The 25,709-nt window shown below is 34.5% G+C and overlaps 1 protein-coding gene across 1 annotated transcript; it reads right to left on the reverse strand.

The window, feature by feature from the left end:
- Nucleotides 1–4,355, reverse strand: LOC110908038 (mechanosensitive ion channel protein 4). The gene is made up of 5 exons (XM_022152936.2): nucleotides 3,287–4,355; nucleotides 1,411–1,534; nucleotides 846–1,139; nucleotides 416–618; nucleotides 1–327 (listed from the first exon to the last, which is right to left on the reverse strand). Exons 1-5 carry the CDS (start codon nucleotides 4,267–4,269, stop codon nucleotides 72–74), a joined length of 1,860 nt encoding a protein of 619 aa, XP_022008628.1. The 5' UTR covers nucleotides 4,270–4,355; the 3' UTR covers nucleotides 1–71.
- Nucleotides 4,356–25,709: the final 21,354 nt, after the last annotated feature.

Raw genomic sequence — 25,709 nt, forward strand, 5'->3', positions numbered from 1 at the left:
TTCACATAAAAAAACCTATTATATTATAGGGTGTCATTTAATCACACACTAACAAGTAACATGTATCCCAATCAAAATTTAGGCATTCCTCCAATGTTATTGACATTAATGTTGAGAGCAGGCAATTTGTAATCAATGTCAAGATCTCTAAACACCCTTACCATCTCTAAAATCAACTCGCTTCTCCTTTCCCATCGTCGTGACATATCGTGATGGTTTACCACATGTTTAGGCCATACCACCATGTTTAGCGTATTCATCTCCTCTACGCCTTTTACAATTATTTTTGGGTCATCGAACCAGAAATCGCTCTTTTTGTCAACATACCTAAAAATACATAACATAACGTTGACTTATGTCGTCAAATATGATTATGAAAATATATGAACGAAAGTACAATAGTTGGTGTACTTACTCTTTGATCCTTTTTTTCATTTCCCTGATCTTGTTTTCCGGTGTAGTAATGTTGATAGAGAATGCAATCTCATCTCCCATTGCAGGACTACGACTGAAATTACCAATCGGTTTGGTAGCTAATACGCTGTTTGGGTACATAATTTTCTGGTTGTCATGTCTCATGAAGACGGTGGTAAGAATACTCATCTCGTCTACTATTAGCTAAAACCAACAAAAACAAGATTGGCATGTCAATAATGGGTCAAAACCATATTGAGTTAAGAAGATTAATTTTTCTAGCCCGGACAACGTGTGTGGTTAGGTTAATCAGCAACACCTTTTGAACATTTTATGTAAGTAAATAATGTTATTTATGTTATGATCACATAAATAAGTAAACAGGTCCAAAAACTTTATGATTTGATTTTGATCCAGGATACACACATTACCTGTGTGCCATCCACTTCACAACGATCACCAACATCGTAAGGATGCATAAGAAATAAAAATACGATAGACTCAAGTACTCCCTTGCCGGTGTTACCAATCACATATGCCCCTATAGCAAGTTGGGTCGTGACAAATATCAAGAACTGAGTAACCGGCACGCCACATATTATAAGCCAGATGATCCCGATCATAATACACACAATTGCGTCCATTATACGATGGAGATCATCCACTGCTGTTTTTGTATCGTTGACGGATAACGCTAGAGTCCTCCTTTCTTCATATGCTCCCATCTTCATCAATAAGAAAAAAGAAATGTGTCACACCAAAATGCATAGTTAACAAAGTTGGATTAAAAATTTTATTTTAAAATTTATAAATTATAGATTTTTCGCCCCGACTAGAAACTACTTGGTTTTTAACTCTTTTCATGTTCATAGTTCTGGAAGCAGCCTCCACAGACCCTACAGTAGCTTTGCTATTTGTGAGATTTACCGGGTATGGTTGTTGTTTTGTTCATGTTCATAGTTCTAGTCGGAAAGCATATGAGGAGAATTCGTTTACCATCCAATGAGTGAAACCGTGCTCGGTTATTTTTACTTTACACATTGATCCCGCGAATAGTTCTTCGGCTTTGGAAACTTTTTCTTCGCCCAACCGATGCTTCAAATCTTCTATAGTGATATACCTTTTCAAATTCATAAATCAATAAGACTAATGTTGAATCACAGTTAATAGAGACATAAGATATACATGTTGACTTTTTACTTTTTAGGTAAAACCAATAAGTTAAAAGTTTTTTTTTTTTTTCAATGGCATAGCTTATATACTTCTTCGAAATTACTCAAATAATCCTAATCTACTTCTTGTTTAAGATTGAATCCAAGACCTCCTACTAAGAGGCAAGAGGCTGAGTTACCTGTATTGGTAATAAGTTAAAGAAATAAAGAGTTGACTGAATCATGTTTTTATTATTTGAAAAAAAAAGGAGAATTTTACAAGTCAATACAAAGTTTATTTTAACCATAAAACCTCTTATGAATCTTTTTAGTCAAACAAATTTATGTTAACCATAAAACTCTTATGGTTCTTTTAAGTATTAAAAAGATATAATATTTTTGGTTAATGGTTATATTCAACATAGTGTTCGTATAGCATTTTGGTTAACGGTTATATTCAACATAGTATTCATATAGCATTAAAAAGATACGAGTTATCGTTTATTTATTTTTTTATAAATTAAAACTAGGTTAGAATCCTGTGTATTAACACGGGGTGAATAAATATAATTTGAAAGACTCATTGAAAAAAGAAAGTTACATCTTTAAAAATAACCGTGTATTGTACGAATTGAGTTATTAAATAAGCATGAAAACAAAAGAAATAGTTAAAAACAGAAATATAAAATATATAAGAGATAAGCTAAAAAGAAAATAAAATAATGATATAGCAATAATCATTAAAATTAATATTACTAAATAACGTGTTATATTGAGATAAGCCAAAAAACGAAATATCATAGCTAAAATATTATATTGGATAATAACTAAAATTTGACAATATCGCACGTATGTTTTAACTTAATTTTATCAGATGGTATAATAATTAATATCTTTAATTATAAAAAAGTAAGTATTTATAATTAAGTAGAAGAGAGACGGAAAAATAAAAAAATAGATAGCTCCAATGAATGACACGTATCCACCGTAGGTTTCTTTTAGGAAAAATTACAAGTTTTGTCCTTTATCTTTATACCACTTTTCAGGCGGTGTCCTTTTTAACGAATGTTGACAGGCGGTGCCCTTTACTAGGTATTTTGTTGCAAGTTTAGTCCTTTACACCCAACTCAGTTAAAAAACCCTGTTAATTGTTGACAGGCGGTGTCCTTTACTAGGTATTTTGTTGCAAGTTTAGTCCTTTACCTAGGTATTTTGTTGCAAGTTTAGTCCTTTACACCCAACAATTAACAGGGTTTTTTAACTGGGTTGGGTGTAAAGGACTAAACTTGCAACAAAATACCTAGTAAAGGACACCGTCTGTCAACATTCGTTAAAAAGGACACCGCTTGAAAAATGGTATAAAGATAAAGGACAAAAGTTGTAATTTTTCCTTTCTTTTATTATATAATATAGATATAGATATAGATGATTACTAATATTTTATTTGACCAAGATATATCTTGATGCGTCCAAAGTTGCCGATTAACAAAATCGTTTACAAACCAACCGATTTGTTATGAAATCTAAAAATCGAACATCAGTCATACAAGTTCGATTTTAGGTTACCCCTACCAACAAATTACCATTTTAGTTTGATACTCGACCTGACCTGACCTAATCTGTTCATTATGCCACCTCTAGTTTAAACACATAATGGAACAACGGATAGAGGTTATATCGATACTCGTTAGTGTTCGTATTAAGAGAGTGAGATTGATTACCTGGATTGTTGAGCCACGCTTCGGAAAATTTCACGAGCAAGATGTCTTATATCTTCGTGTCGGGTACGTAATGAATACTCGTCCTCTTCCTCCTCATCCGCACGAACGGGTAGATCCTCGTACACCGTAGACAAGCATGGTAGATCTCCCGTTTGTACAATCTCTATCATCCGTCTCACTTTTAGCGCGATTACTTTCTTCTTCCCAAGCACCCGACTAGATAACTTATTGCACGTTTCCTCTCGGTTTCTCCCCTTAACTAGATCCCCGGCGAGCTTTTTCATCACATATTGCTTGTATAATGACACTCTAATCCTTCGAAAGAACGCTATCAAATGGAAAGAAGCCGCAAGAGCCTTAACTATGATAGTCTTTAAAAGCCATATAAGCGCGCCAACGAGTAAACATACCATAACTTTCTTTAAAACCGGAGGAATATCATTTATGCGCGCAACGATGAAATGCGATGCCATCGCGACTAAACTCAACCAAATGACATTCCGGATCGATTTCCTTATCCCGTACACGACATACAAAACACCTATCCTCAAATGAAAATTGGCCTCGACTAGCGAGACAATCACTCGTACAATGCGATCAGCGATTAACCGCCCGCATATAATCGCCAAGACGAGTAACTCCCATTTCCATACCGGGACATCCCACATTTCTAGCACTTTCAAACGCGAAATCGAAAGTGTGCATACGATTGAAGCTAAAAGTAATAGAAGCAATACTCTTTGAATGATCCTTATACATCGGTTTCTCGTTACGTGGCTCGTTTCTTCAATGACGCAGTCGATATTGAAATCGTCTTCGGAGAACCAGTCGTAGTCTTTTTCGGGACCGCGCTTCCTCCGTGCTACTTGATCAAGGGGTGCACGGTAACATTGTGTTGGTGAAGGACAATGAGGTGCATCATCATTGACCTTGATAAGGACCTCATTTAGTGAGCTATTGGTTGAGCTTGTGCACTGGGCCATGTGGAGTGTTGGATGTAGTTGTTTAATAAAGACCTCTCATTGATGCTTTTATAGGACATAAAAATGGCCAATTCCTCACATGTCATGAAACACGACATGAAAATAATCAGGGTTGTCATGTATAACCCATTTATTAAACAAGTCATGTTCAGGTGACCTGTTTAAACCGTTTTATTAAATAGGTCGAGTGTGTCGACTTGTTTACTAGTTTAATTAACTAGATTGATCTATACAAATTCGCTTAACATATTTATACATATGACAATTGGCCAAGCCGTTTATGACCTATTTAAGTCGTTGAAAACTTGATTACAATCCATTTACATCTTTTCAACCCGTTGGACTTGTTTAGATACACGGGTTGTGTTCCGGTTAAAAGATTTTAGGGGTTGTTGCAGGACCGAAGTGAGAGATATGTAGATATGTTTTAGCAAACTTTTTATCATATCAAAAAGGTTTTAAGCATTACAAATGAACTTTTGTTCATAGGCAGTAATCTTAACCGAAGCATTAATGTCAAAATAACTACAGACTTAAAAGAACTAAACAAAGAGATGCTTTATTTATCACCGGGTAATGATTATTTAAAGCCCCTATTTTTTTTTTTTTTTATACGTAGAAACCAATTTGATTCCCTATAAGTTCTAGTACATTGATAAAAAAAAATATTTCCAAAATCTTAGAGGACGCTATTCATAATAGTAGTTTTTCCCTTAATCGAGATATTAACTTTGATCAACCTAACATTAGTTTATATAGGTAGAGGATCCTGTAAAAAGTGCTCAAAGTGTGAGAAGTGTATTATAACACTATATATAATAGTATATAACACCATATAAACACCGTATAACAATATGTAACACCATATAATACCATATAACACTATGTAACACTATATAACATTATATAACACTATAGTTTGTCTGATAACATGTCTATAATAGATGTATAGTGTTATATTTGTTATATAATGTTATATAGTGTTACATAGTGTTATATGGTATTATATAGTGTTACATATTGTTATACGGTGTTTATATGGTGTTATATAGTATTATATATAGTGTTATAATACACTTCTCACACTTTAGGCCCTTTTTACACTATCCTTACCCAGTTTATATAATAACCAAATTATTAAAAAGACAGTTTTTGGTGATTAATATTGTTTTCGGAGTTGACCATTTCTTTACTTATTTTTCCACATTCCTGTTGGGGAATTTTTAGAAAATAATGTCAGCTTTAGTAGCAGTTTTTATTTAAAATTGAGATAAGTGTCATTAGGCAGTTAATCATCCTCCACCCAAAAATTCGTACACAGGTTTTTTTTATCATATTTTCTTTGGTTCAAACAAATTCCATACACACATACACTTGTTCAATTTCTCGAAAATCAAAGTTGTATCCGATTAAATTATTCGGGGGAGAACCACCGAAATAATTTGATCTGAGAGTGATTACACGCCTCTCTGATCGTCCGATTTTTCTGAAAATTCCCCAACAATTCCCACCAATCCATTTGAGTAATCGGTCCCTTATCAACCCGAGAGTTAGCGTTGATATCGATCCAAGTTACGATTGTGTTTGTAATGAATAGATATATAGGTTGTGTTCAAGCTCCTCAGTTCAACCCGACACGATAATCACGACTAACCAGAAAGCGAAAGCAGTGTGGATGAAGCAATCTAATAGTGGCGTGGCGTGGGTGCATCAGAATTTGATTCCTAGAGAACCATTAACCGTGAAACACGCTTGTCATGAAGACATTAGTGGATCAAGAGAGCCCACTCTTGTGGTTTATATTTACAATCGACCTAGAATATTTACAGAAGCTTTCTTTTTTATTATGCGAATATTAATTAATGTCACCAACTCAATCAATCACTTCATGTTTTCCTTCAACACACAATAACGATCGACCATTAGTTTCGTATAAGAATATTAATGCATGTAAACCATTACTAAAAAAAGAGCCTTTACCAACGAATCTCCAACGAACAAAGTTGTATGCAAATTAATGACGGGATTCCTAAAGCATAACAATGGAGACATGAATAGATTTTTATAGAAAGATTGGGGACAAATTTAATGTCACATTTTGAAACGTAATGAGTTGTAATGGGCCGTCGAAGTCATCATTTGTGATGGGTCACAGGCCCAAATTTGTTTGAATTCGTAAATTCGAATAGTAATTACTACATATGTGTATACAGTAGATTATTGCCCCGTGTAATACACGGACTGAATCAATCAGAATTGCAACGTGAAATAAAGAATTGTGTTTATAATATGGTCTAAGTATATGTAATATAAGGTAATATGCAAACCAACTACGAAACAAATTTTGTAGAATTTCAAAGGGTTGCATGTGCGGAAAATAAACATAAACAATTATTATACAAGAAAAATACGACTAGTCATTCCTTTATCTACAAGTCATCATCCAAGTTCAAATAAAGTTACAACCATGATCACATACTTCCAAACATTTCTTTGTATACAATATTTAATGTTTTATTTGTAACCCGACCATCTTTATCTAAGATTGGTACTTTCAGTTATTGTCTACTTTTAATTCTTGATAAAGCAAGATAGAGTTGACTATGTGTAAAAATTGTATGTTTCAAATACAACCTTGGAAAGTGATTATTTCTAACTCTTGTTTGATTGTCATCGAGAAACATACAACGAAGGGGATTTATTAGTGGATGTGGTGCTATTTGAAGAAATAGAATTGTAATTGCAAATAGACACACCTAGAAAAAAAAAAAGATATATGTGCTACAATTAAAAAAATAAGTATAAAGATAATAAATTAGTTTGGGGTTTGTATATTATTATTATTATTATTATTATAATAATAATTATTATTATTATTATTATTATTATTATTATTATTATTATTATTATTATTATTATTATGAAAAGCAAGTGACTATGAACAGTAAATTGTGACGAACCGAACAACATCGACACTGACATCGAATATCGAAGCTTATACCAATATTTGTTTTTATGGTTTTTGACGATGTAAAACGCGTGTCAACATTTTTTAGGGTATATAAAGACTTTATTTTTTTGGGTTTTCTCTTTCGCTCGCTATAACGAGTGTTGGTACGGTATGGTAGCGATACGATCTTAATTTATTAAAAGCAAAAACAATAAAAATAAATACCGGTACTGTTACGAATTGTATTTAGTCAGTTTTGGTTCTTTTTGTACGCTAGCGACACAATGGCCGTTTTCAATAAAGTTTGTATGTCAATGTTGAAAAAAATAAAATAAACATAGAATGCAAACCAATCGAACAGTATATACTGAACAACATCGATACCGATATCGATATTCGTTTTTATTGTTTTCGATTAATGCAAGGTTTTCTCTTACGATTACTATAGCGAGTACCGATGCTGTAACGAAACGAACATATACCAACTAAATTCCAGCCGCGAAGCGCGGGGGAAATCACTATTATACATATGAATTTAGAGTCTTCATGAACAGTACCATATATTTTAGTTCTTTTATTAATTTTATAATTATTAAATTAAAATATTTTATAAGAAGAAGATGATTGATTGTTATTATTAAGATGTTAGGTGGAAACTTTAATAATTAATTATAAACATATGTTAATGCTAAATATGAATGAATAGAGACTTTCAATATTTTCTTTTATGTTTTTAATATTAATTGCTTTATAATTTAATTAGATTTTTTGCTAATAACTTGCATTTGTTAAGTTGTTAAAAAAATCAAATACGTAGTTGTGCTTAATTTTTTTCTCGACATTTTGGTATAAATTTTGTTGGAAACGAAGTTGGATTCACAATAACGTATTATTTTGTATCGTAAACTATACTATACGAGTGCAGGTAATATTTTTGTTAAAAAGGAAGTTGTATTAAAAACATATTTTTTTCATAGTAAACTATACATATATCAACACCATATTAGTGCAATTTCGACAAAACAACATTGGTACCGGTATCGTTAGTATCGAAACGGGTATTTATTTTTATGGTTTTCGATTGATGTAAAATACGAAACGAACCAAACCAACACTAACCGAGTTCCCGCCGCGTAGCGCGAGAGAAATACACTAGTATATATTAATACAAATTGAGCATGAACAGTATTCTATAATTCTTTTAGTAATTTTTTTTTTAATTTTGATACTTCTATTATTATATTATTTTAATTGATTGATTATAAGATCAATAAAACAAAATATGAAAAGTCCTCAAAGCATAATTGTTCAAAGAACTCACAAATTCGAATTTGTTTTAAGTTTTTTATTTTTTTTCTTTCACATTCGGGTATAAATTTTGTCCATGACAAAATTGCATTCAATATAGAGTGGTTTTGTGGTACCATGCTGGTACCCTGACAAACCGAACTGATTTTGACCGAGCATCAATATTGCTATTATCATCATGCAGGTGTGTTTAATTTTTTTCCTTCATATTGTGTTATAAATTTTGTTCACAAAGATTTACATTCAACACAGAGTGTTTTTTTTGGTGTTGTGTCGGTAACCTGACGAACTGAGCTGATTCTGGCCGAACATTGGAACCGATGTTGCTATTATCGAAATTGATATCGGTTTATGGTTTCGATCAATGTAATACACGACTTGGCTTTTTTGTTGCTCTAGCGAGTGTCGGTCCATAACGAACCGAGCTAATGCCGACCGAATTACCGCCGCGTAGCGCGAGGGAACGACACTAGTTTATAATAATAGATTATTCTGAAGGGTTAATAGTAAATCTAAATTTAAAAACAAACGCATTTAACATTTAAGTTATGACATTCCAAATGTGTATATGTGTATAATTAGTATATAATAAGTACATTAAAAATGTTAAGAAAAAAAAATTATGTATGATAAGAGTTTACATTGTAAGTTACCTCGTTTTGAAACATATATATCATGTTGGGTAACCACGATTGCGTTAAACTCTGGTTTGACATATAGCTTACACTTGTGTACTGTGTTAGTAATAGGTTATACATTTATCATGTTGGATATGAGCGTAGTTAAACATTTTCAATATTATGCTATGTACTCAAACTTGCATACTCGCCAACATTCTGTTGATCATATTTTAATACATGTTGCAGGTTGATAGATGATGACATGAAGAAACAAGTTTAGAGTGGACTTAGATACATGCCTAAATGATAAACAACTATTTTTGTTTCATGTTTATGTTGCTACAATTTGATTGTGTTTGAATTTGAGACAATGTATTTCATGGTTTGTATTTATGCAAATGAAATTATTTAATTATTGTCACAATTAGTGTTACGATGTTATGAACAATCATGTTTTCGTCTCTCTGATGTTTCCGCCATCGGTTGGGGTGTGACAGAAATAGTTTCATTACATGGAATTCCGTTATCCATTGTGTCTGATAGAGACAGTCGTTTTACTTCTCATTTCTGAAAAAGTTTCCAAAGAGCTATGGGAACACGACTAAAGTTAGGTACAACTTATCACCCTTAAATAGATGGACAAAGTGAAAGGACGATCCAAACATTGGAAGACATGCTAAGAGCATGTGTAATAGATTTTGGAGGAAGTTGGGATGATAACTTGCCATTAATAGAATTCTCCTATAACATTAGTTATCATACAAGCATTGATGTTGCTCCATTTGAAGCACTTTATGGACAAAAGTGCCGAACTCCAGTATGTTGGGCAGAAATCAGAGAAAAACAATTATCAAGTCCTGAGATTGTACAAGAAACAACCAACAAGATAATTCAAGTCAAGGAAAGGTTAAAGATAGCACGATATCGTCAAAAGAGTTATGCAGATAATAGACGTAAGCCATTAGAGTTTCAAGTTGGAGACAAGGTACTGTTAAAAGTTTCTCCTTGGAAAGGAGTAGTCCGATTTGGTAAGAAAGGAAAGTTAAACCCAAGATATGTTGGACCATTTAAGATTCTTAAGCGAATTGGTCCAGTAGCCTATCAGCTACAGCTACTAGAAGAAATGGCTGGTGTACATGATGTATTTCATGTATGTAACCTAAGAAAATGTTTAGCTGATGAATCTTTGATGGTACCTCTTCGAGATATAGAGGTAAGTGAAAAATTAAATTTTTTTTGAGAAATCTCTATAAATCGAGAATAGGAAGATTAAGAATCTCAAACATAAAAGATTGAATTTGGTTAAAGTGAAATGGGATTCGAAACGAGGGCCAGAATATACATGGGAACTAGAATCAGAAATGAAGCGAAAGTACCCCTACTTATTCCAGTAAATCTCAAGGAGGAGATTTAAAATAAGGTAGGGAGAATATAACAACCCTCGAAAAGATCCCATAACAAATCATAATCGAGACCCCGAATGCGCCTGACGGAAACCAGCACGATATACGAGAAAACCCAGTTTTGGGTCTCGTCGTGCTACGCGACGGTAATAAGGAAATGCGGTCGCGTGATGCGGCGCCTCCTCGTTCACCAGAAGACACGTAGCACCACGTGGCAGCCACGTGGCATACCTACATGGTGACTCATGCTACTTATACCCTAGTCTACCCCTCGCATTACGCGAAGGTGAAAGAAGAATCTGGTCGCGCGACGCGGTGAGGTTGAACTTCAGCTATAAAATGGACGAGAATTGGACATTCAGAATCGTTCATTTCTTTTCTTTCTCTCTTGAAGTACTGTTATAATATCCGAAGCCCCTAAACCCTAAAAATCTGCTCCATAATCAGCATACTAACCCGGATCACTGGTACAATACCCTGTCCGATTGATCTGAAACCAAATCAGTGGATGTTAAAGTGCTGCCTGAATAAGGCTATACTTTGTCATCTACGTTAAGGTTTTGATCTCGTGATTATTGTTAAAGTTTAAGTTGGGTTAATTAACTAATACGTGTTGCATTGTGTGTTTAATTAGGAACCCAAGACTTAGACCAGAAGGCTATTACTGAAAACCCTAAATCTGCAAAGTGAGTCATTCTCTTTTATTAAATGCTTTCAAAACCCTAAATGTTTTTTTCAGATATATTTATAGTAATTAAGTTTTTGTGTTCTGAAATTACTGCCGGTATGTTGGATTTTGTATACACTACTTGATAAGCTTTGCTATTGGACAATTGATGACCAATAGTAATATGACCATAGTCATAGGAACTGCCACCGAGTGACAAATACTGATTTGAGTAATTGAAAGATATAAAAAAATGTAAAAACCCTTAATGTTGTAATTATAACAATGTGTTTTTGTACCAATTGAATGAACTCACCAGTATTTTTCACTGATCAACTGGTTTTAAAACTCACCAGTATTTATTGTGAAGAGAAGAAAAAGTGCTATGAGGCACTTAAGCTTAAATAAGTGGCTATGTAAACCTGAATAAAACGTGTTTTGTAATCAAGGGTTGGTCACCGTGAAAATCCTTTATCTAAATATGAGTTTCATCCCACATTTTATAAATGAAAACTACAGTGTTTTGAAAACTCTGAAAATTTTCCTGACACCCGGTCCTAATGAAAATTCCGCTGTGAAAATTTTAATAAACACCGGTACCATGTGTATCTGCTCACGGCTCCCGCCCAGAGTAAGGTCGGGGGTAGTGACATATCAATAAAATACCGAGTGAAATATTGGCAACCGAGAGGATCAAGAACTCTTTCCCTAGACCCCCTCCCATCAAACCAGGACCCAAGGCTTTCCCAACGAATACTATGAATTCCACAAAGGATGCAACCACAAAACGGATAGTTGCATGTATCTAAAAAGGGAAATTGAACTGGCAGTAAAGATAAGGAAATTGTCCCATCTGGTTAAAGAGATAAAGGAGAGGGATAAAATGGATAAGACGTAAAACAAGAAGAACCTGAGAGGGGTTTTGTAGATATGATCAGGCGGAGGGATGAGTACATTCCCAACCGGACGGTGAAAGCCAGCGTGTTAGGACCCCCAGACTGTATGAAAGCGCCCATCCTCATGCCCCATCTGGAAACACATGTCTAACACCCCAAATTTTGTATGACATACTATAATGTTTTAATCGCAATATTTTGGCGAAAAGAAATGGTAAACATAGATTTTTACCATCATTAAAGTTTTATAAAATTTTAGTAAAACCAAAATTCTTATGTATGCATGAAGTTTTACTAGGTTAGTATGTAGAAAGGGGAAAAGTGACATGTTATGAAGGGTGAGGGGTTAAAAATGAAAATGTGTAATTAAAACACTTAACAAAAAAAATGCCCAGTGTTTCAAGTGGGTGTGTGCGCGACCGTGAGCAGAGACCAGGGGAGACCTTCCCCTCAAAACCCTAACATCATAAATCCATCAAATTAAGAAGGAAATTGAAGGCTAGTTGAATGCATGAAGTAGGAATGTGATCCCTTAAGTGTTTTTGACATCAAGTAAGTTCAATTTCATGTTTTTATGAAATTTTATGAAGTGGGTTATGTGAAATTTATGATCTTTGTATGAAATTGAATCTAAATGTTAGATGATATGAACAACTAGAGGTTATATTATGTGCCATTTTGGTTGTATTGGTGGTTTGGGGTAAAACCCACTTGAAATTGTAAGATAATGAAATTTAGTAAAGCTATGGATGAATTGGATGATGTTGATATTAAACTCATGTTACAGAAGGTGTTTAGATGGGTAATTTGATGAGAATCATAAGAAGTGTGGTTATGATATTGATTGTACATGTTTAGGATAACCCATTGATGGTATTAGGATGAATATGCTATAATTACTTGTACTTCATGCTTTATAGATAGTACGCATGCCATGTGTTCGATGAAATGCCTAAGGATGATTTAGTTGAAATTTGACATGAATTCTTGATTTAATGGTGATATAAATAAAAATGGATGTATGTGTAACTATGTTAAGTCATGATGAATAAATCAAGATACATATGTGAAGTAATGTTTATGAAAGCTAAAAGTAGGAAGTTATGACGTATAGGCACGAAGAAAGAAGAAGGCGCATGTCACACCCCAACCGATGGCGGAATCATTGGGGCATGGCACTGAGCGAAACAGATTGTCCAGAAGTTTCCATAACAATTATCATCACTATTTAGTTTAAATTAACACGTCCCATACCGTGTCCCAAATAACAAACAAATTATTACAGATAACAACTAGTCAATTATTCTGTTCCGATAACTCAGATTTAAATAAGACAAATAATTATTGTTCAAATGCTCCTAAAGACCCAGCCTGACAAGATCTACAGACAACTATTTGTTGGGGGCCTCTAGAGCTTTATTCTAGCCTCGCTTTTCAAGCAAATATCTTAAACACCTGTCACATACGTTAAAATAAAGTCAATACATATAATGTAAAGGTGAGCATACAAGTTTGATATTAGCATATAGAGTTTGAATAGTTTACGCATAACCAGCACGTACACAGAGGAAAATGAAGCATGTTAATTATCGACATGAACCTATCGATACCAGTGACTGCGGGTTGACTGTCCGAGACAGTTCGCAATACATGATTACCACCGTAATCCATGCAAGTAATTGTCCTTAACAACCCCCGTGTGAATGGGTGCTAAGTCCAAACTATAGTACTACGTCGTTAAGGCAGGTAGACAACATTCCACGTGTAAACACAATCAACAAGCATTCATTTAGCCACGTAATACATGCATATTGGTTAGCGTTCAAATAGTTTGAGTAGTGTGATCGATTGTGTTTTTGATAAGTAACGTATGTAACACCCAAAAGTGCTAAAAGCAAAAAGGGATCGAGTATACTCACAGCGATTGATTGATGGATTGAAGGGAGCGCTTGAGAGTGGGGTGTGACAACCCTCACTAAACCAGGTATCCGTACGAATTAATTAATATTTAATTAATGCTTAATTACTGTGCTTGCTTACAATTGTGATTAAACTGCTACTTGATTTCTGATACATACATATACATGCATCATACTTTATTGCTATCACTCCATTATTTACACAGAACTATAGTGACAAACTTGATGCACACTAGCACAGTAGCACAATGAACGGATAACCCAGTAAATGTGCTGACATAGCCAGCACCAGACAGACACTGTCTCTAAGGCCAGTATGAGCCGGGAATAGTTTACTACACTAGTAGGGAGTGTAGGGAAATGAGTATTGTAGAACTGTTTCACTAGGTGATAGTTATAGTAACCGGTTGTGCCTAAAACATGCTCTAACTACAAAATCCTGCACTTTAGTACAAAATTCAGCATTTATATGACTAGTAAAGTGCAAAAACATGGGAAAATAATACTAGACACTTTCCAAAGTGTCGGGAATTCATTGTGCCACTAAAAATAATATTAAAGTGTAACACCCGTTCTTATAATCCATGGTTTAACGTATATTTTACGAAAACAATCATGTAATTAAGATTACATATACATCGGAAATACGGGTTTATTAAAACTTTTACAAATCATAAGTTATTCTACATAACGTGATCGGGTTCGTCGTTAAAAATTTACAACGAGGCAATGTGCAGAAGCATGTGTCTTTATCGTGTTCGGTTCTTCATTGAGTTTGATCGTCTTCCGGCATCCAAAAAAAAGTACCTACATTTCATAAAAACATAAAATGTTTTAGTCATACGGGATTTAATACGTATCTAAACGAGTCCGGGAAACAAAACTGTTCAAAATACATTTTTGATCAGGGTCCATCGTAAATTACGGTGGACACCGTAATTTACGGTAGCCCTGATTTGAAAACCGTAAGGCAGGAGCTATCCGCCGTAACATTCTCAGTCCCCACCGTAACTTACGGTACCACCGTAAGTTACGGTGGACTCTGCATCAGATTCTTCCATTTCGCCGTTTTCGACACGGAAACTTCCGTATCTTTAAATCCGTTTGTCCGTTTGACTTACCGTTTCTTCCTACGTGATTGTAATTTGATTCCCCATCCTATGGAGTTAAAATCCAACATCCGGATTAACAAAAATTTCAGACTTTAACTCTTCGGCTTATTACTCTTTTTACCGACTTTTGACCCGTTCGTGGTTTCATCATCAAACATGGTTATGGCCCTTGTTTCTTCTATAAAACATATTATTATAATTATTTCCTATTATACAAGGTTCAATTCACGGGTCATTACACATTCTTAACCCGTTTCGCTAAAACTTCCATTTTGACCCACTAAGGGTATTTACTCATTTTTGTCTAGAACTTGTACCTTTCCTTTTGTCGCTACAAAATTTCATATCGAATTAACTACAATTATTCCACCACAACTATTTTGTGGTGGATATATCATAACGAACCCCTTTTTCCCTATCTTACCCATCGGTTGATCATTTTACGCAATTGACCACTTTTGAGCATTTGACCCGCGGATGTGCATTCCTATGACCTTTATTCATGTCTAATGATCCCATAATCTTAATGTAAGTTTCTAAACAACCCCTATGGGTCGTTTGCCCAATATACCCTTCAAGGTATTTTGGTCAACTTTAGTCCCTCACTATACGACGAAGGACTTTCGCTAAATATTTGACCACATTGTATGTTTAACTAAAAGCTTAATTGTACATACCTGGCTCGGGTCAAAGTATTGACCCATTTACATAACTTTTGCTTTAAATCTTTTTAGTTAAAGCGATGCAAGCTTATGTTATTTCCTGTGATTACAAAACTCAACAAGTGATTGTCAATTGTTATTGTCAAATGGTGTTAACAATACCATTTGACCCATTTAGTCTAACCGACTCTTTGTCCGTATGAGATGGTATTTAATTACCATTTCATCCCCTTAAACCTTTTCAGGTTTTCCTTTGAACTTGTTTCACTCAAACTCTTTTTATTTATTTGTCATTACATGACTAATTTACCATTTTATTCCTTTTACTATAGTCATGTTTTCATACCATTTTCCATCATTCCGACTCTCATTGAATCATGTCGAAATATCATGTACCAACCATTTAGTAGCATTCATATTAATACCTGAAATTAGTAACTTCGCAAATAATGTAAAAAGGGGCGTAAGTTATACTTACCTCGCATCCGAACTACGCTTTTCCTTTCCTTCTTGATTCGTTTGACCCGCTCCCTCATCAAGCTTCCACCTAGCTTGTTACGCGTCAAACTATCATCATCGTTTTCAAGGTGATTAGTTTAATCATAATTTAATACGATTATTCCACCTTACACATTTCACATTAAAAATTAGCATTTATCGTAGTATAGGTCAGTTTGACTTTTTAAAAGTCAAATGCCCATTAGTATACTAATTTGCATATTCGAGTTCATCAACTAGTTCTAGCATTCTTTAATTACCCGGTAGGCGTTATCTTTAGACCACCGTTTTAACCAAAGTTCTAACCACAATTATCACATGTAGAACTCTTTTTAATCATATTTTGCATAATAGCCAAAACATCACAATTAGGTGTTTTAACTACAAAAATTCTAGTTTCGTGCCTTCTTTGAGGCATTTCAACAAACACTTTAAGGGCAGAATTTTACATGTGTATTTATCAAGTCTCTAGCTTATCTCTTAGCCAAAATTTCACATAAATCAACCATCTTACAAAGTGGTTAACTTCTATAATTTCTGAAATCACTTCAAAATTGTCAATTTACACTAGATCAACAATCTATTTCCTAGTGTTCATCAAATTTCACATAATTCACTAATCACCTACAATGGTGATCATAGTTTTCACTAAAAATTCACATGATTTCAGCTTGTGTTTGTCTAGGGTTTGTCCCTAAACTCTATAGTAGTTCCTAAATCATCATAACATACACATGCAACTAGAATCTCAGATTATTCCCAATTCATGAGAATTTCAAGTTGAAAGATTTCTCAAAATTTTACATACCTTGTAATCCCCTTGTGATGAGGATCAGGAATCTATGTTTAGAATTCGATTTGAACTTGGATTGAACCTTCAATTTGCAAGATTTCTGAAGTTCTAGGGTTTTGAAGGAGTGGGGGTCGCCCCCTGCTTGCTCTGATCGACCAGACCCCCAAAATGGGGTGTTTGGTTTAGTTTTTATTTGTTTAATAAAAATCAAGTTTCGATTTTAACATTATTGGCCCCTCTAATTTGGTTAGTTAATTAAGTAGGGCTCAACCTACATTATTTCTAACACTATTCCCCACTTATTAACTAGGTTAAACATTCCTAATTGAATTAGTGGGTTTTGGGAATCTATGACTAAGTTTAGTTTAAGTCCCGTTAACTCGGGCCTTCTATAAACTTTATTTCCCAAACGCATTCTTTTCTCTTTTTATTAAATATTGGATATAATTATATAATAATCCTAATATTTTCTGGCTTAGTTTTTACCACTAACGGTTCCTTAGCCGTCTGTTAGTATTAGCGTGGTTTGATTACCAAACCCGTTTTTGGGGTGTTACAAGTCTACCCCCTTAAGGAGGTTTCGTCCTCGAAACCTTTTCTCACATAATTCATTGAGTTTAAACTCAATGCATTCTACCCGAGAAATTACTTATACTTTTTAATCAATCGTTAGTATTACCCGAAAAGTATGGTAACATCTTTTTGGTTACTAATTGTCTACATATCTCATACGACATAGTGTAACTTCGAAATAACGTAATCTCGTTATTTCCACTAGTTTAGTTAACTTAGCGATATCCGTCGCTTTCATATACTATCGAATTCCTTATGAATCCGTTACTTTGAACCGTTTAAAGGTCTTTAGTGAAATCTTTCACTTTTAGCAACTATTTCTTTTGTTTTCAAATTCATTTATTCGGTTCAGTTATACCGAATCCACCGCTTACAAGCAACCAAATTACTTAAATGACCTTAACCGGTCTCGCTTACTAGACTTATTAGTCCAGTTACTTTTTACCGCTTGCTTGGTTATAATGTGATTCTACTTCACATTACATTTCTTGACCGTGATTGCGTTACATCATGTTTAATTTATATCAAAATCTCATTTTCGAAAATATCACTTTTCAAATATATCGTCTTGCGCCTATCCGTGTCAAGACTTGTATCTTTCATGCTTACTATTTAAATTCCTATCAGAATTTATGTTTGTAAAAACATTATTTCTTACTAATATCGAAGTTTTAGTTTTAGGATCTTCTCTTTAACTTTTGTCAATTATCCATACCAGGATATTGACAGTCCATAATTTATTCTTATTTGGTTATATCCCATTACCGGGCTCATTATTCTCTTGCATTTAACACTACCTTTATTTGGCTAGTGCTCATTTGTGCCATTCGGTGTTATATTGTATTCAACATGTTTAACCTATTAATGTGAAATCCATCACTTATAAACAATCAACTTTATTCTTCATTCAACCCATTCGACTTCGAATAGTTGAACATATTTACTCACAATTTCTATATACGAGATTTTATACTCATAACTCGTAATCCAAGTTACTTTGATTTTTCAACCCGCGTTCACGTCTCTTGGTTTACGCATGTGTTTAATTCTTACCCATCCACCGGGTGTTTTACCGAAGTTGTTATTATTGCAACCCTCCCGGTATGCATTAAGACATCGCTTCGTTTTTTTTATATTCCGACTTTGTCTTTAAGTTTGACGTTTTACAAAAATGACTCGTTTAGGGACATATTCGCATTTTCCGGGTTCGAGTGTAAGTACACTCCCTCCCAATGCTTGTCTAAATCATTTTTCATGTTTGCGTTTTCTGGGTTCGAGTGTAAGTACACTCCCTCCCAATACTCGTCTAAATCATTTTTCATGCTTGCATTTTCTGGGTTCGAGTGTAAGTACACTCCCTCCCAATACTTGCCTGAATCATTTTACATGCTTGTGTTTTCTGGGTTCGAGTGTAAGTACACTCCCTCCCAATACTTGTCTAAATCATCTTACATGCTTGTGTTTTCTGGGTTCGAGTGTAAGTACACTCCCTCCCAATACTTGTCTAAATCATCTTACATGCTTGTGTTTTCTGGGTTCGAGTGTAAGTACACTCCCTCCCAATACTTGTCTAAATCATTTTACATGCTTGTGTTTTCTGGGTTCGAGTGTAAGTACACTCCCTCCCAATACTTTTCTAAATCATTTTACATGCTTGTTTGTCCCTTCATTCGGGCTCATTATCCAGATGTAATACGCTTCTGTCACTCGGTTGTGCGTTTACATTATCATCAAACATTTTGCTTATCTGATTCATTTGGGTACTTTTAAGTTAGCCCCCATTCACACCGTCCTTACTACATCGGATGTAAACGTGTCCGCCATAAGAAGTTCATGGTATCATATGCCACTACTTACTTGGCCAGAGTAAGCGATTAACACATGACACACATGACCTTTTCATAGTTTTCACATCACGCCCTATGTAAGTAACGCCTCTATTTGTTTCTCTTGGAAACAATATCCCGAATACATTTTCTATTCTGGTTTTTTTTTCCAAGTTTTTAATCTACATATGCAACTTTCAATTTCTACTTATTTGTTGCATATTACTATTTGTGCGATTATTTAAAATGTGCACCTGGTAATGTTTGCCCCAACGGGCGTTCCTTGCCATTAACCTTGTTCGCGGTCGTTACGCGATTTAGTCCTCGGCGAGCATGCTCTCTCGTCATACTTCAGACCGTTCCATCATTATATCCACAATTCGTTTGACTCTCGTCGTCTTCAAATGCGAGTGTCCTTCAATTAAAACATTCACAAAGTTAGCAACGTCAACTTCAATAATCGCTCGTATTATACTACAAGGCTTTTTCTACTATACGCGTCAACGCGCGTATTTTCGTCAACTATATCAATCCTTTTAATTGGGGTAACGTGTATCACACGATAGCCCTATGTGTTGTTTACAACACTTTAGCATGCTAAACTATTAACATACTTGTACTTACCGGATTTGCGATCAAGCTTCGAACCGAACACTATTCTTTGTCAAGAGCATAAGGTTTAAGTCCAAGCATGGTTCCTCCCCACCATACTCGAATCTCTTAAACCAAGGCTCTGATACCAACTTGTAACACCCGTTCTTATAATCCATGGTTTAACGTATATTTTACGAAAACAATCATGTAATTAAGATTACATATACATCGGAAATACGGGTTTATTAAAACTTTTACAAATCATAAGTTATTCTACATAACGTGATCGGGTTCGTCGTTAAAAATTTACAACGAGGCAATGTGCGGAAGCATGTGTCTTTATCGTGTTCGGTTCTTCATTGAGTTTGATCGTCTTCCGGCATCCAAAAAAAAGTACATACATTTCATAAAAACATGAAATGTTTTAGTCATACGGGATTTAATACGTATCTAAACGAGTCCGGGAAACAAAACTGTTCAAAATACATTTTTGATCAGGGTCCACCGTAAATTACGGTGGACACCGTAATTTACGGTAGCCCTGATTTGAAAACACTCCACCGTTAGGCAGGAGCTATCCGCCGTAACATTCTCAGTCCCCACCGTAACTTACGGTACCACCGTAAGTTACGGTGGACTCTGCATCAGATTCTTCCATTTCGCCGTTTTCGACACGGAAACTTCCGTATCTTTAAATCCGTTTGTCCGTTTGACTTACCGTTTCTTCCTACGTGATTGTAATTTGATTCCCCATCCTATGGAGTTAAAATCCAACATCCGGATTAACAAAAATTTCAGACTTTAACTCTTCGGCTTATTACTCTTTTTACCGACTTTTGACCCGTTCGTGGTTTCATCATCAAACATGGTTATGGCCCTTGTTTCTTCTATAAAACATATTATTATAATTATTTCCTATTATACAAGGTTCAATTCACGGGTCATTACACATTCTTAACCCGTTTCGCTAAAACTTCCATTTTGACCCATTAAGGGTATTTACTCATTTTTGTCTAGAACTTGTACCTTTTCTTTTGTCGCTACAAAATTTCATATCGAAGTAACTACAATTATTCCACCACAACTATTTTGTGGTGGATATATCATAACGAACCCCTTTTTCCCTATCTTACCCATCGGTTGATCATTTTACGCAATTGACCACTTTTGAGCATTTGACCCGCGGATGTGCATTCCTATGACCTTTATTCATGTCTAGTGATCCCATAATCTTAATGTAAGTTTCTAAACAACCCCTATGGGTCGTTTGCCCAATATACCCTTCAAGGTATTTTGGTCAACTTTAGTCCCTCACTATACGACGAAGGACTTTCGCTAAATATTTGACCAAATTGTATGTTTAACTAAAAGCTTAATTGTACATACCTGGCTCGGGTCAAAGTATTGACCCATTTACATAACTTTTGCTTTAAATCTTTTTAGTTAAAGCGATGCAAGCTTATGTTATTTCCTGTGATTACAAAACTCAACAAGTGATTGTCAATTGTTATTGTCAAATGGTGTTAACAACACCATTTGACCCATTTAGTCTAACAGACTCTTTGTCCGTATGAGATGGTATTTAATTACCATTTCATCCCCTTAAACCTTTTCAGGTTTTCCTTTGAACTTGTTTCACTCAAACTGTTTTTATTTATTTGTCATTACATGACTAATTTACCATTTTATTCCTTTTACTATAGTCATGTTTTCATACCATTTTCCATCATTCCGACTCTCATTGAATCATGTCGAAATATCATGTACCAACCATTTAGTAGCATTCATATTAATACCTGAAATTAGTAACTTCGCAAATAATGTAAAAAGGGGCGTAAGTTATACTTACCTCGCATCCGAACTACGCTTTTCCTTTCCTTCTTGATTCGTTTGACCCGCTCCCTCATCAAGCTTCCACCTAGCTTGTTACGCGTCAAACTATCATCATCGTTTTCAAGGTGATTAGTTTAATCATAATTTAATACGATTATTCCACCTTACACATTTCACATTAAAAATTAGCATTTATCGTAGTATAGGTCAGTTTGACTTTTTAAAAGTCAAATGCCCATTAGTATACTAATTTGCATATTCGAGTTCATCAACTAGTTCTAGCATTCTTTAATTACCCGGTAGGCGTTATCTTTAGACCACCGTTTTAACCAAAGTTCTAACCACAATTATCACATGTAGAACTCTTTTTAATCATATTTTGCATAATAGCCAAAACATCACAATTAGGTGTTTTAACTACAAAAATTCTAGTTTCGTGCCTTCTTTGAGGCATTTCAACAAACACTTTAAGGGCAGAATTTTACATGTGTATTTATCAAGTCTCTAGCTTATCTCTTAGCCAAAATTTCACATAAATCAACCATCTTACAAAGTGGTTAACTTCTATAATTTCTGAAATCACTTCAAAATTGTCAATTTACACTAGATCAACAATCTATTTCCTAGTGTTCATCAAATTTCACATAATTCACTAATCACCTACAATGGTGATCATAGTTTTCACTAAAAATTCACATGATTTCAGCTTGTGTTTGTCTAGGGTTTGTCCCTAAACTCTTTAGTAGTTCTGAAATCATCATAACATACACATGCAACTAGAATCTCAGATTATTCCCAATTCATGAGAATTTCAAGTTGAAAGATTTCTCAAAATTTTACATACCTTGTAATCCCCTTGTGATGAGGATCAGGAATCTATGTTTAGAATTCGATTTGAACTTAGGGTGTTACATAAAGACACTTTAAATGCTTATTAAGCACTTTAACGGATCAGTATCTAACCGAACAACCGGACTTTACCCGGAACATAAAAATATTAACAATGACATTGTTTTTCCTTTTCTGAGCTAGTTAGGGTCCCCGAACACCCTAACACCCGCTATAATACATAACACTCTAGTAACTAGTTTAAACTCCTAACTATCTAAACTAAACACTAACTAGTTAGTTAAAATCAAACCATACCCCTTAACCCCCTCAACCGATCGGTTTCCCCCATGGGGACACACCCTTACACAATTTGATTTTATTTCCTTTGTTTATTGGATCATGTCCCCCCCTAAAGGACACAGGATTTAAGGGAAATTGGTTATAAGTATTGCATGTTAAGTTTAGAGCTCATTCTCACATTTCACAAACACCACACATCTACCTTCTTCCTCCTACCATACTTATGGCCCACTACCACCACCACACTAGCTTCATCATCAACCAATTTCCATACATTTCACATATGAACAAAGGTGTACGGAGCTAAGTTAGGAGGCTTGGAGCTTTCGGAAGTTGAAGGACCTCTCCCGTTTTCTTTTAACCACCACTTGAACTCTCCTAGCCTTGAGCTAGTGGTAAGTCTCTTAGATCCATTCATTTTACATCTTATGGAGGTGGTTAATAGTTAAAGTATGATGAAAATCTATGAACATTAAAAGATCTTACACTTAAATCTCAAACATGAAGCTTTACATAAAGATCACAAGATAGGAGATGATGGTACATGGTAAATCTGAATTAAATGAGCAATAATCTGCTGTAAATGACTTAGGGTCCGATGATAATCGTATTAGAATGAATGGTAATCGTATGTGTACTTTTTAACGGCACTTACACTATAAACAGCTTGCTGATTTGCACATCCAGCCGACTTTAACTGGCTGTAAACAGGTCATAACTTAACGAAAAATGTATTTTCTAAAGTCTGGGTTTATGTACTATGAAATACGGTTCTAATGGCACCGGAATCATAATTTTTGGACTTCGTTTACTATTTTTAAAGCGTTGATTTGTAACAGCAGCTAAAGCTGCATTTTTACAGCAGTAAATGAGAGTCATATTTTCAGTCATAACTTGAATTCTGTGAAGAGTTAGATCATAAAATTTATATTGTAGATGGTCACTGTTATCGCCGTGATCCTCCAACTGGAATTTCGTAAATCAGACTCTCGATGAATTTTAAATAAAATATTCCATGCACTGCAGTCAGAAAAACGTAGATCTGAATGCAGTCCGGAAAATGATTTTCTATAAAATATTGGTGATGATTTGGACCCCGATATTTTTATAAAATAATATTTGGATCGTATAAGTTGTTCTGTAAAAATTTGGGAATTTTTGGAATAAGATAACTATTTTATTAAAATACCCAAAAACAGCCTACTTTTGTATATTAAAACTGTAACGATATAAGTAGTATTTAGCATGTCTAAATGTCGGAATGGTTATTTGAGAATGAGCTAACATGACTTTACAATAGAAAATGATACGCTTGTAAGCGTGGACACCTCCAGTTACAGAGGAAACTCTGGCGAATTTTTTCTAGAAATATAACACTTAGAAATATTTTTGATAACAAGTGTTATAAATATACTTTTAACTTGTTTTCTAAAATATAAATTTCACCATGATTTTTATTACAAAATAACCAAGTGTCGGAGGTGGATTTTTGTAAATGAAACCTGTTAAATATATATTGAGAATATATATTTCATAATAAAACGCTTGTGTGCTTACATGATTATTTTGTGAACTAGAGATATATTATTTTTAGGGTAAAAATAATGTTACTTGGAATGTCATGAATATACGACTCCAAAATAATACCAACGCCTTCACAAATAAATATTTAAGTTACATTGGTATTGTTTTTACAACGCGAACTCTAAAACGTAACTTGTGTATTTTCGGAAAATACTCTTAATGGTGTATTTTGACAAAGTATTATTTTGGGAAATTGTATGAAGCAAAATATAATGTTTTTGGGAAAAATATGTGTATTTCGGAATCAGAACATTTTAGACAAGTGAGACTTAAAATATATTTTCGGAATTATAAGGCATACATGTATTAAAAACCCCCATCCTTGGGAAGGAAATACGCATATACAATACTTGAGAAGTATAACTATAAAATAGTTGTCTAACTATTATTCCAGAACTAAATACCATTATTATAACTTGGAATAATATCAGAATCGTAACTCAAAATCATACATACTAAGACAAGGCACTAGCCGTTCGTCTAATAGGCATTAGACCATTGTAGGTAGTCGTATTTGCCGCGGAGATTTGGGTTACGAGTACGAAGACGTAATACTGTGAGTTCATGTTCCCCCCTTTTCTTTTAACTGTTTTCAGTTTTACAACTTCGGGGGTGAAATACATGTTACATACTGTTTACAAATGCTTTTTTACATGGTATGATTAGCTAAGGAATTTACTGCTAGATCACGTGAATGGATAGGCTATTATCGTAAGACCATTAATCCTTGTATAAGGACCGAGAGGCATGCGTGATAGATCTATCGGGTGTTGCGAGCCCCACACATGGGCCAGCGTGTGGCTGCATGTGGTGACTATGTCGTTCCGCCGGAAGGACCGGTATTAAATACGCGTTACAGGTTTGAGTGCTTCCTAGGCCATGTCACTTATTAATGTATTAGCTACACATTAATCGATCTCTTTTTCCTTATTGCTACATACCAAGAACATACATCTATACAGACACGTTCTAACGATTTATACCTACTCACTTACACATGAACTCGCTCAACTTTATGTTGACTTTTCAAACTACATGTATTTCAGGAAACTAACGGATCTGGCACGGTAT

Source organism: Helianthus annuus, chromosome 14, assembly GCF_002127325.2.
Source record: "Helianthus annuus cultivar XRQ/B chromosome 14, HanXRQr2.0-SUNRISE, whole genome shotgun sequence".
In the NCBI taxonomy this organism is placed as follows: Eukaryota; Viridiplantae; Streptophyta; class Magnoliopsida; order Asterales; family Asteraceae; genus Helianthus; species Helianthus annuus.